At 39.7% G+C, this 13,197-nt stretch overlaps 1 protein-coding gene across 3 annotated transcripts in view; it reads right to left on the reverse strand.

Annotated features, from left to right (window-relative positions):
- Positions 1-2,270: 2,270 nt before the first annotated feature.
- Zfpm2 (zinc finger protein, FOG family member 2) overlaps positions 2,271-13,197 on the reverse strand; it is a 446,087-nt gene continuing 435,160 nt past the window's right edge. For 2 of the 3 annotated variants that reach the window (XM_085831847.1, XM_021183129.2), the window contains 3 exons: positions 10,898-11,104; positions 7,694-7,918; positions 2,271-6,074 (listed from right to left, as the gene is read on the reverse strand). In XM_085831847.1, coding sequence (XP_085687973.1) covers positions 3,583-6,074; positions 7,694-7,918; positions 10,898-11,104 — 2,924 coding nt within the window. In that variant the 3' untranslated portion in view covers positions 2,271-3,582. The remainder of the gene's footprint in view (positions 6,075-7,693; positions 7,919-10,897; positions 11,105-13,197) is intronic. The other variant, XM_021183128.3, reaches the window with a different exon arrangement.

Below are 13,197 nucleotides of genomic sequence, written 5' to 3' on the forward strand. Positions count from 1 at the left end.
GCTTCTTGGGATTTAGCACTGTGAGCCATAAGAGTTGGGCTCCCCAGCTTCCTGCAGGGCTCCAGTGCCAAGGAACCCACAGTAACCAAGACTTCAACAGAATGCAGAATATTCCCTCCATGAAATACTATTTTCCCTTCTGCTTCTCCAGTATGCAGGCAGGTTTGGGATTACTTTCTTAAGTTCCCCAATGCTTTTCAGTCCCCTCATGCTTTTATATATATATTGACTATTTTCCTACATAAAACTCTTGTTAAAAATAATTTATGACAGACTTTCCTGGTAAACAGCTTCAGATATGGATGTAGTTTTATTTTTCTACAAGAGTCAGCCACCATATTTAAAAGAAATTTCTTGAAAACTTTCTGGCACATTGCTCCTTTCCATCAACAATGTAATGAAATAAGGTTAACCTTCAAGTAATCACTCATATATTCTTTGATTTTTTTTTATTCACTTAGATATTAATGCACAAACCTTTTTCTGTTTCCATTATCCGTTTAACAATCCATTCGCTGATACTTAAAATACATTCTTGAGGTCCAGGAGTGATGAAAGGGAAAGTAATAGACAGATGTTGAAATTAAAAGCATCCTAGATGCTTTCCAGGACCTAGTTCTTTAATTTGTGTTTTAATTCACTCTTTGAGATTAATTTATTCTTAACATAATTTTATGGTGATCAAGCCCGAGTCATACACAGAAACTGCTGATACTAACTCATGAAATTAGACTCAGCTGAATGTAAAACCTGAGCATCTAGCTTTCATGCCAAACATTTAAAACTGATCCTACCAAAAGGAAGGGTTTAGTATTAAAAGATGACATTGAAGACAAATGAGGAATTTGGAGGAGGCTGTCGCTTACTTCTTAAATCCCTAAGACTGAAAATACCTATTACTCAGACATTTCATTTTTTATGTGGCAAAGTAACCCAAGATGAGATTATTTCAACTCTATGAAAACTGGAATCTAGAAATAATATCATCTAAAAAAGTCTTTAAGTACTTTTGGCTTTTAATAAAAAAGATTAATATTGTTGTGGAGCAAGATTTGTCTACTGTTTATTGACATTACTGAGTTACAGAAACAAAGGCATTTTTTTTCTGAGTGTGTGCTTGATGTGCAGTACTGTCAAGGGCTTTGTCCCTTCCATAAATTTATAGGAAAAATCACCTATGAAATAAACAGATCTTAGTTATTTTATTCTTTCAATTTCAATTAGAGAAATATTTCTCTTCATAGGCATAATGTGCTATACCTGTGTTTTGTAATTTTCATTTCTTTGCCTGTTGGGTGTGAAATCACTAAGCAAAAGGGAATTGGTCCTAATGTTAATGAATTTAACATACAAAAGTATTGGATTGCCTGCCAATGCCTCTGATGACAGACTGAATTATGTCCTAATAGTTATTGGAGTCTTTGGGGGGCATAAGGCTGTAGGGGAGCTCTTCAGAGCTTACTTTCCTAAAGATATGCCCAGACAAGAATGGGGGAAATGCTTCTCCCTGGGATTACTTGTGAAGTAGTGTAGAACACACAGCAGGGAGCCATGGATTCACCCAAGACACAGAGAACCTGGAAGCTGTGAGTACTAGGTAAGAAGTGCTATTTCCACCGCTTTCTCCATCTGCCATTGATGCACACTAAGGATGTAACATCAGATGTTCCTTCTGATGCTTTTGAGCAATCATGTTGCAAAGGAAACGCAGAGTGCAGCATGGGGGGATGAGTGTTACCACTAAGCAGTGTAGTCACACTTGCACGGGCAGTGGTTTCCAGAGGCATCACACACTCTGGAAATCTCCACAGCTGCTCAAGTTCTAGAGTGCAAGCTGAAGTAGGCTGACCTGACATCACTGAAGTGTTTTCCCTTACAAAGGCTGCCTTCTTTTGAGTCACATGGAAGGCACTTGGCACTACCATGTGCCTCTGCTTTACTGTGTGGTGTGGATGCACAGACAGCTGAGAATAATTTCCAGGTTTCTGCTTCTTTCTTGTTAGCTTTTAGACTTTTGGCACTTAAAAATTTGAAACCTCTGGTACTGCTGGAAAACGAAAAAGGATTCCATGTCCTTAACGGCCCTTACAATGATTTACTTTTTGGGTTTAATTGGAACGTTAACATATATGCTGAATATAATTTTTTAAACTGAGGTCTGATTGTAAGCATTAATTGAGTGGTCTGAATATCAATGGTAAAAAGGCGATGGTTTATAGTCATTGATTGCATTTAGACTGTTCTATGGAATTTAAATCCATTACCGAATACTAACATCTGTCAAATGGGGGCACCTCTAATCTCAGTTTGTTGTTGCTGTTGTTCTTGTTGCTTCTGCTGCTGTTTCTAGTCACAGTAGTGTGGTGTGGTGTCCTAGGCTGATATGCCTTGAAAATAAGTGAGTAAGGCTGAATTAAATGAAACACTGGCTGTCACAGCCATTTTTGAGGGAAACTTGCCAACAGAAATGAACAGGGAACTGAATATAAAGTATTGCTATTTACTGTGTGGCAATTAGAGCTAGATATTTTACCTGGTGCTCAGGGTGACAAAAAGCCCAGACCATCAAACGTCTCCAACAATTTGGAATTTTATTCCATCCATGTACATGCATAGTAACAACATTTGTTGAGAAATTATTTCTATCAGAAGTAGAACATTATCTTCGTGATCACCAGGTGCAGTATTGCTACTCTTATATTTAAATAGATCTTATATATGAATTAAATTCATACTTGCAGCATTGAGTTTAGGGGTTCGATTTAGACTGTGCCTTTCAAAAGATAAAACTGATTATACTACTCCATTACTGACAATACTGCTTCCAGTAATTTTGTTCATTCTTTATAAAGTATTGCATTTAACAGCAAAGGTTTAAAAATTGAGACAGGGCTGCATCGGCGAAAGAAAATACAAGTACTATACAAGAAAGAAATGCCATCTTCACTTAACATACATGTTTCAGTTTGAGAAAATGGACAGAAATATACGGCTACATACGAATGCAAAGCCTAGTGACTAAGAGACTGTATTTGCTAAAATATAAAGTGCAATTGGAGCCTGATTATCCAAGAATTGAAATCTTAAGGCGAACTTATAGCATGTGTATTTAGAACATGTTTGCAGGTTATATTTTAGCATATACGAATATCTGCAACAGCATATAAGAAAAAATCAGAATACACAAGTGCTTTTGAAGCTATTTCTAAAATGCTCTTCTGTATTGTTTGTGACTATTTTCTTTAAAAGCTACTATACAGTGCAAACCATATGTGCTACACAATAACTATACAATCATTACAAATGACTTTAATATAAAGTTTTTAAATAAAAATAACATAACCACAGCTATGAATACTGCTGGTAAAATAAATTAATTCTTTTTCTGAAAATGGCACCAATAATACACTTTACTAATGGTCTGTAATGAAATTACACCTTAAGTCTTCAATTCAGCCATAATGAATTATCTCCTGATTGCCAGATGTAATTCAAACAGCGTCTTTGTTTTCTGGACTGTTTAGAAGAACATACTAAACACGGGTACCAAAGGTGACTGCTTTCTTTAGTAACTCAGTTAGTTCATTTGACATGTTCTGCTGCATGTGATGAGCAATAAAACTTCTTGTGAGTTATAAAGTTCGAAAGATTATTGAACTGGATATCGCATAGCCGGCAGTATTTCCCACTGCTGGGAGCCTGGCTGGAGCCATTCACACCTTTTGCTATGCTAGACAACTGTTCTTCTGCGCAGGGAATTCCTGGGGAGACATTCTCATTTGCAGCTAATGGGTTCTCAGAGATCCACGAAGGGGATTTGTGGCCATCTTCGTGCTGGGTATTCTGGGAAATGTTCTCTTGCTGTGGGTTGGCCGTAGGTCTTTCATCTTGCTTGAGTCCACCATTCACTATGACCATGCCTCTGTTTTTGGGCAACAATGGCAGAGAATCTTTCTTGGGTACGGCACACCCATTTGAGGAGGCCTGGCCTTTAGGTGATTCATTTTCTGTATTTGTGCTTTGTTCGACGTCAGTGTTGTGGATAACAAGAGAACTGGCGATATAGTCGCTTGGCTTTATCCCATAGTATGGAGAAAGCTGGTCAGCTCCTTTCGTCTTCTTTATTGCTCCAGGGTAAAGGCATTGGGGAAGAAACAAATGTTTGTTTTCTTCTTTTGTAGCAATGAGCTGAGCTGCTTCACTGAAGACTTTCAGGCCTTGCAAGGTTGCCAAGTGGGATGAAAACAAGTTTCCGTTGGGAGATGGTTGCTTTGGATTCCCATTCTTCTCACATTTGATCACGTTTCTTTCAAAGCTGACTTCAGGGCTGTTCCGTTCACTTTCTGGATTTGGAAACACTTTACCATCAAGCTGACCCAGGTCATTACGCTGATGTGCAGTGACAGGGCAGAAATTCTGCTTGTGCGCCAGATAGTTCTCGACCTTATTGAAGCTGATCTTGCACACTGTGCACTCGTGGTAGTCTAGTAGCCTCTTAGGAGATGCTGTCGTCCGCTCAGACTGTGATAAACACTTTTTGCTGAGATCTATAGGGACATCCATCTCCAAGCAGGAAACATTGGAATGGGTCGTGTCACATTTGGGAACCGGAACACATTTGTTCATGGCCAGTGATGTTTCCAAGTGCTTAGAGACAATTCCTGGGAAGATGTCGCATCTTGGGTGATAGCATTCTCCTAGCCCTTCGGTGGGCTCTTGAGTGGAGCTACAAGGATTGCTTAGGTTGGCTACATCAAGAAATCTCTGCTGGACCAGAGGCGGCCTTTGCTCCTGCTCAGGTAGGCACATTTCGTACATCTTTCTTCGCTTGCGTGTGCGCATGGTTCTCTGCATGGCCGGCACTTTGTTGGAAGCAGACCTCTTTAGGGGAGGGTCATGGCGTGTTGCACAGTAATACTGTTTGTGGACCATATAGGTTTCATGCCTGCTGAAGGTGATGTTACAAGCTTCACAGGTAGTCTTATTTGGGTCACTTTCCCCATCCACTAAGGGACCGCTGGGATTTTTCACATCAACAGGCTTTCCATTTATTTTGTCATCACTACTGTTGGAGGTGGGCAACTTTTTGACTTGAGTGGAAAAGTCCTTCTCATGGCCTTTCCCGTTTGGCCCAATCAAATCTAAAACGGTGGAAGAGTTGATGCAGGATGTTTGAAGGAGTGGGTTCTCTGGGTCCGATGAATGAGCGGCTGGGTTGAGAAGGTTTATGGAAGTCTGGCCAGTGTTAGGACTCACAGCCTCCGGCATTTTTTCAGCAACACTCGGAAACTCAGGGGATTTAGCCATCTGCTGCCATCGGCTGCTGCAGTAGTGCTTTTTGTGAACTAGATAGTTATCCAAATTATTGAATGTTATGTTACACTCAAAGCACGTAGCCCCTTTGGGCATCAAAGGGCTATAAATCACAGGAGGGTAGCTACTACTCCCATGCCTCAGTCGACGGTGTACCAGCTCGGACATCTTCGCCAAGATCTCTGAAGCCTGGGGGACCATCGTGATGTCTTGGGGAAAAGCAAACTGAGACAGGAAAGGTCCCACAGGGAAAGAGGGCCCGATGTTGGGTTGCACTGGAGATGAGGCAAGTCTGGGACTGGAGGGCTCAGACTTTATTTTTGTGTAAGAGAAGTTTTGCTTGTTGGTGGCAGGCTGTATCTCTGGTCTCTGATTGGTGAGGAAGAGTTGAGTCTTTTTCTCACACTTGTCCAGCTCTGTGTCTGAGCTTGCATCCTTAGTCGGCATGGCCTTTTGGCTCTGGGAGAGGTCACTTCTGGCCAACAAGTCTGTGGCTGGCTGTAAGCTGTCTTCCGTTCCACTTGGGGAGTGCTCCAGGTCGCTTTCTCTGGGAAGTTTGCCACTGGGAACATGGAGCTCCTGGTGCTGCAGTAGCTCCCTCTGGGTTTGAAAGCCAAAATGGCAGTGGTTGCATCGGAAGGCGGCTTGAGTGAGATGCGAGAACAGGTGTTGGTGGAAGTTGATCACAGAATCAGCAGTGTAGCTACAGACCGTGCATTTTAAGCTCGCGCCAGGAGGCAGGAACTCTTCCATTTTCACACCTGGAAAGACACGCAAAGCAGGAGAGCTGAGAGCCACACCTGTTTGTTACCCAGTGATGGAAATCTTTACTAGTGAGCTGAGTCCCCAGCACAGCAGAAACAGAAATCCTTCGTAACCTCACTTATGATACTAAGATTTTGGTGACACATGTAATAATTTCCCAGCCTCTTTGTGAGTGTTATGGTATAGATGTGGAGAACTATTAGTGATTCTACTTTATAGGTCAATAAACAAACAAACAAACAAACAAAACTAAGAAAGTTAATTATAACAATCAAGCTGTGAAACATGGATGTCGAAGACCAAGACTTGGGCTTATAATTTTTAAGCCATCCAAATACTATCCTCTATAGTAGAAAGAAGTAACAGGGTATTCTCTAATATTATGTATAATATTAATATAATATATAATATAATAATGTAATAATATATTAGAATATTAGAATGGCTACAAGCTACTGAATCCCTACATGCAAGAAGAAATTACAGGGTTTTAGCAACCACTTGGCTCATTTGTTATCTTTTATCTGAATATATTTATTTGTTGGTTTTACTGAATGTGGTTTATCTGTATCTAGGACTGATGTTTGGCTGGTAAACACTGGAAGGCTAATAAAGATTGTTTAGAACAGTGCCCATGCTGGTTGATCACTGCCTGTTTCTGATCAGTTATTGCCACTGATGGTGGAGGCAAGTATCATGGAGATCAACTTCTGCTTCTGTTTGTACAGAATGGGAACAGACTTGGCTTATCTTTTCTGTATCTTCTCTATACTGAGAGTTTAGAGCCAGCTCCGTCTACATAATGAGTGTCAGGACAGCCAGGTAGAGAGTCAGTGCCACAACTAAACTGAATTGAACTAAAGTAAACTAAACTAGAAAAAAAAAACTAAAACATTTAAATTTAATACAATTTTATACTTTTTTTTTTTCAAAAAGAAGAATTAGGATGCCATGAGATTAAGCTAACAATAGATGGGGTCCATTTCAAATATAAGTGAGAATAGATTCTACCTTGTTGTTTTTCTTAGGGAATTTAGAGTGGTTTCATGTCATAAAAATCAATTAAGCTTTAACCATGCATACTCTGTAAACTGAGGGGTTTTTTAATTGAATCTACCAAAATAGCAGCTTCAGTGTTGTGCAGCAGCTCCTATTTTAATGTACCTACTATTTCTTCCTTAACACAGGGAGAGCGCCGTGATCAGTTTGCAAAGTTCATGTAACATTTAAAGCAAGAAATATGCATGGCATTAAACAAAGGGAAAAGAAATAATGCTATTTTGATGAAGAGGAAAATGAATGTAATGATTTGGCCCATAGTCTAAGCACTATCATAGGTATTGAAGAAATCAGTCAAGTCTTTCAGTTAAAATATGCTACATCTAAATAGTATAAAAGAACACTGCTTGGTTCAGTAAAATTATGTATGTATGTATGTATGTATATATATATGTATATATGTATGTATGTATATATGTATGTATGCACATATGCATGTTTCTCTCTCTATGAATATATTATAGATAGTATGTATGTATGCATGTGTGAACGTATGTATGTGTAGAAAGAATAGAGAGTACCCCAAAGCAACTGCAGAAACATTAGAGGCCCTTACCACTGTGTGAATTCAGGTGCATTTCTAGAGCTCGGGCATTGGAAAAGCTCTTGGTGCATTGTGGGAAGGGGCACAGGCTGGAAATCTGATGCGAGTTGTCTTCATTTTCTTCTGACACTGGAGCAGCTTCTCTTTGCCTCCCACTACAGTAGTACATCAAATGGGCTTGCAGGTTCCGCTCGCTCCGGTACCAGATGCCACAGGACTTACAAGGGAATATATCCTCTGCAGCAAAACCAGAGACATGTTAGCTGCTTGTCTGCGGGAGTGAGATGAGGAGAAGGCAACATTTAAGTTGATCTTTCTGAGTCTGCTTCCAGGTTCTGCTGGGAGCATCAGTGATTATGATCTTGCATCTTTGGCAGATCAGGACTAGGCTTTTAAAGGAATGGTACACTCTGTAAGTCAAGTTCCCATGGACTGTTCGGAAAGGAATACTCTAGGAGATGCCAATATTAAAAAAACAAAAATCATTTCATTTTATACTCATGGGTTAAAGCGACGTGCACTTGTAATAGCAATGAGAGTTGGTTTGTCTGGTTAGTTAAAAGCTAAGAATGTGGTGACACTGATTAGTGTCGCTGCAGCCTCTGATAGAGGAAACAGAAGGAGCAAGCACCTGAGGTGCTATTTAGGTGTCCACTAGGCTTCTGAAGGATAGTGATATCGGTAGGGACCAGTCAGGTAGGCGGTTAGAGGGCTGATAATGTTGGGCCTTAGATCTGATGTGAAGGATGAAATGAACTTATTCAGGTGGAGAAAAAAATTCCTGTCATTTTGATAAGAGCAACAGTGTAGAGAGAAAGTCACCTGACCCTGAGAGAACCTGGGTGAAGGCTTGCTTAGTGGCTGTGTGGTATTGTGGAGGCAAACAGCAAGACAGAATATACAGGGTCTCGCAGGCTCTTCTGAGAGGCTTTCTTTATGTCTCTGGGATTCTCGGGAATCAGGTAGTTAATGTGGAAGGAACAGTCTCTAAGGGTAGAAGGCAGGTGCTATTAATTAAGTGAAATATACCGCAGCTTGAATTCTAGCCTCAGTGAGTGATTTTCAGGACTTCATTCAGAAAATTTCTTCATATATGTGTATTTTCCTCCTCATATAGCTACAGTTGAGGAAACCACAGTTGACTGCCTTACATAAGACCATGTGAAGCAGTGGCCTTTAATATAGCTCCTCATATTGTAGTGACTCCCCCAAACATAAAATTATTTTCATTGCTACATCGTAATTAATTTTGCTACTGTTATGAATCATAATATAAATGTTTTTGGAGATTAAAGCTTTGCCAAAAAGTTTTCATCTCAGAGGTTGAGAAGCCTTTTACACTTAAACTTCCTTCCAGACTGTCTGGATGACAAGGTGGCAGAGAGGAGGGATTATAGGAGAGAAAAGCAGAAATGGGACGACAAGACCAGTACTTTGTAGGCTGAGGCAGTATGGAGTGATTCAGCCTGGCTTCCTAATGTATAGATGAATGGCTTTTAAATTCTCTGCAGAAGGTTTTGGGGAAGGTAGGGTCACATTAGACATATGGCATTTGGTAGGTTTGAAGGAAATACATAGGAACATGTGGGAAAGTGTTAAGAGAATTCTAAATCTCTGCAGGAAGATTTAAATATATCATGAATGAACAATCAATATATAGTTCACGGTGAAAGAAAGAAATCTGCAGAATTATGAATCATAAATGAGAGAAAATTAAGGATCAAATTTTAGTTGCCGGGAGCCAAGGGCAGCTTCAAAACTATGCACTGATGACTGCTATTTAGTTCATTCTTTCCAAGTTAAGTGCATTTACACTATCTAAAAGACTGCACAGTTTACTGTAGTGTATATGTCAACAGAGACACGTCATATGATTGATTTCAAGATGCCAATGATAATCTGTGCACATATTGGGTCACTTGAGATTAATCATCTTCTACAAAAAGAAAACAGGTATGCTCTAATGTATAATTAGACTTAATATCACACATTGGAGCATCACAACTGCATAAGGTTATTTGAAATTTCTTGTAATAAAATTACTTTGCCTCACATCCAAGTTGGTCACATTATTTCATGCTCTATGCAGTAAGAACAAAAGTAAAAAAAAAAAAAGAGAGAGAGAGAAAAACTATTCTATTAAATAAATCAAGAATTGCTTATGTTAAAACTCTTTGGCCTATTGATTACATGCATAGTGATTTAAGAATCATCTGTGAATTTCTTTATTCATAATTATAGTGGGATGTTTTTAATAATATGAAAATATTATTGCTATCTAGATTTCTTTTTCATTGGTCTCAAAAATCTTCAATGTCATTTTAAGATTTGATGCATTACCAATGTTATTATAACCAACCAGCATTACCAAATTAGTATAATGCTACTCTTGCCATGTGATTGACACTCAGTTTTGCTTCCCATGGAGAGCTGAATAAAAGCAGATCTTCCTAGAACAAAGACCCTGGGGCCCCTTGAACCATTGACTTTCCACCACATAATGTGCCTCTTTATGTGTTCAAGAAATCCAAACTAGAGTATTCATCTTCACAGTATAAAGCAGTCCAGAGATGTTTGCCACAGTGTATTTTAAATTTCTCTATGAAGTATTAAAAGCTTATATACTCTTCCTCTCTTTTCCTTTTGCTTCCTTTTAATTTACAAATATTTTGATTTGTCCAGGTTACCAGGACTTCATCCAGATTGTAAGGATAAATATAAAAGCTCAGTGCATTTTTACTGGTTTATCTGAGGCTACTAGGTATTATTGCTACTTTCTAATATAATAACAACAACAATAATAATAATAGTTCATCAAAGCCTCACACCGACATACTCTGTATCATTAATGTATATAATATATTCTTCTTTGCAAGTTTTTTTAAAAATTCCATGACCCTTAACAAATACAACTTTTGCTACTAGAAAGTCATCTAAGCATTGCTAAGCAAAGTTGAATATTATTCAACAAGTAGAAAATGACAGTTTTTACTATGGGTGACATTTAGGAATCTAATCTGACATAATTGGTTGTGCGTGTTTTGTCTGCATTCCCGTGTGAGGCAAACACACACACACACACACACACACACACACACACACACACACAGCTATACACTGAAGAAAATCTCTGTCCTTAGCTGCCTGTCAGTAGACATTATTCTCCCGTAAATACACATTACCTCACAAAGCTGGGCTATTGCACTCAGCACTTACTATTGACAATAGCTGTAGGCAAAATAGAAGCCATGGCAGCTTGCTGAGGAAGCAGCTGAATCGAGTCCAGCAGGCGGGCGGGGTACATCCCTTCTGTGAGAGTCATGTGACTAGCAGCTTGTAGCCTTGAGTCAAAGTCCACCACAAAGGCGACGAGCTCTTCACCCTCTGAGATGGCCTTCGTCGTGGTGCACCAAAGTTGGCCCCCTGTTGAGAAGGGTGACAAGAAGAGAAAAAGAGTTGTCATGGAACATGTGAGCTGGCTGCTCACAGGAACGTCTTCTGCTCCTGTCATTCACATGGGTGTGGACTGGGGGTGGAGTTCAATGAGTTTGCAGTTGTGTGTCTCAGCCAGCCTCTGTGGACAAATGTTCTCCTGGTATTAGGCAACGGTCTGACTAACTACTTGTAGGAGAAAACTTGAGGAAATACAGATAGTGCCTGTGGAGTTTACCAATGTCCCAGCTTTTGTGTTTGAAGACCTGCATGGCTGCAAGACTCCTGCAGACACAGTTTTGAAGTTATGATGTCATTAGCCTGTGGAAGAAGCAACTGTTCTTCTCCCTCTTTCCACCTTGAACTTTCTCTGCCAGGGTCCCTCTGTCTTTCTCTCCACTGCCCCAATTATTTTGGACTGTGAGCCCAGATACTCCAAATTGTCAAACACGCAAACAGAAGTCTGTAAAATCTTAGCTATTTAAGTGCAGTCCCAGAGAAGCTGAGCGTGCCTATGTATACTACCCAGCATGTACTTTTTGCTTTGACTGGGTGATCTTATACAATTCCCTGTGATGTCCCTTCTTTATCTCCGTTTACCCTGACTGAACTGCCTGCAAAGGAGGACACACCAAAGATTCTTTTCAAAAAGGCTTATTTCAATAAAGATTTGTTTAAATGAAAGGAACCTTGTCTTCAAACACTGAGATAGACTCTCTGGCTCTGCATTTCAAATGATCACGTGCGATGCATTAAAAAGAAAAATTAACTATGCAAGTACATCTTCTAATGTATTGGAATGTGATAGCGAACACTCATTTATTTAACATGTTTAGACAGGCAAAGCACTTATATTTTGTTATCTCCACTCTCAGGCCTAGATACATATCCCACATAGTTATGTCTGCAGTAATGTGCTGTACTTGATATTTTATAAAGCACCCCCCCCCCATTGTGTATGTACTGGAACGCTGTATATTGTACTCATTAACCAAGAAAAATTGTACCCATTTTGATAAGTCGTATTGCTCTGCTTATCTTTTAGCATAACTGTCATTTCAAGTGCACTTCATTTTTTTCCAGCCTTGGAGATCATGGTTTTTAAACAACTTGTACAAATCTTGTGATGATAAGAACAGTATATGAGACAGAGGAGTCGGCTGGAAAGCTGAGCGAGATGATGCCTTAGAAACATCATGGGCAATTAAGACAGGTTTAAAGCAAGCAAACAAAACACAGCCCAGGATGGTATGTGTCCGTGAAAAAAGAAAAGAAAGATTATAGTCCTCAAAGTTATGACCAGCTTTACAGTAAAACAGGAAGACAGTAGAATACCACAGGGCGACATGTGCTCACCCCACCCACACATTGATACTAATGTTTCCAAAGGCATGCAGGTTTACTGTAGTTGAAATAAAACAGATTTATTTTGTTGAAATATTTTTTTCCAAGTCACTGAAGCCAAAATTACATCACTGGGGAATGAGAGGGAGTTAGAAGCCCGTGTGGATCCATTTCCACAGTGGGGGGTGGGGCATTCTGACTCTGGGAACCTCTGGGTTCAGATGCTCACATCTTACTATCTATGGTGGAGACAAGCTAATCACTTGTGTCTTATCTCTCCTCTGGAACACAGTTTATAAAGCCAGCATGTGGAATGAGGGTGGGGAAGGAAAAGCCAGGAACCCTAGTATGGGCTTATTTTCTAGCATGGTCACAGAGCCACTAGATTTCAAGCATGGAGTTCAGATTCTTGGCTAATCCAGCAGTGTCTACCTTTCACAAAAATAAAGCCAGGCTCGGTTTCAGGTCCTAGGAGAAGACATCTACTGACAGCTAATCATGGTCACTTCAGGGAGCCACACAGCAAGACAACAGCTTACCTATACAAAGCATTTAGCCAAAACATCCAATAAATAAACAAAGTAAAATGAAAAAAAAAGCCAGTTGCAAAAACCATAACAAAGATATGATTCTTTATATTATTAAGCAACTTGACAGTTGTTACACACACCTGCACCTTGAGATGTCTCTGTGTTGATACATATTTTCTCATTGCTACCTCTTGTCCCCATTTTGCAGTT

Source organism: Mus caroli, unplaced genomic scaffold (assembly GCF_978045245.1).
Source record: "Mus caroli unplaced genomic scaffold, Mus_caroli_1 scaffold_16, whole genome shotgun sequence".
In the NCBI taxonomy this organism is placed as follows: domain Eukaryota; kingdom Metazoa; phylum Chordata; class Mammalia; order Rodentia; family Muridae; genus Mus; species Mus caroli.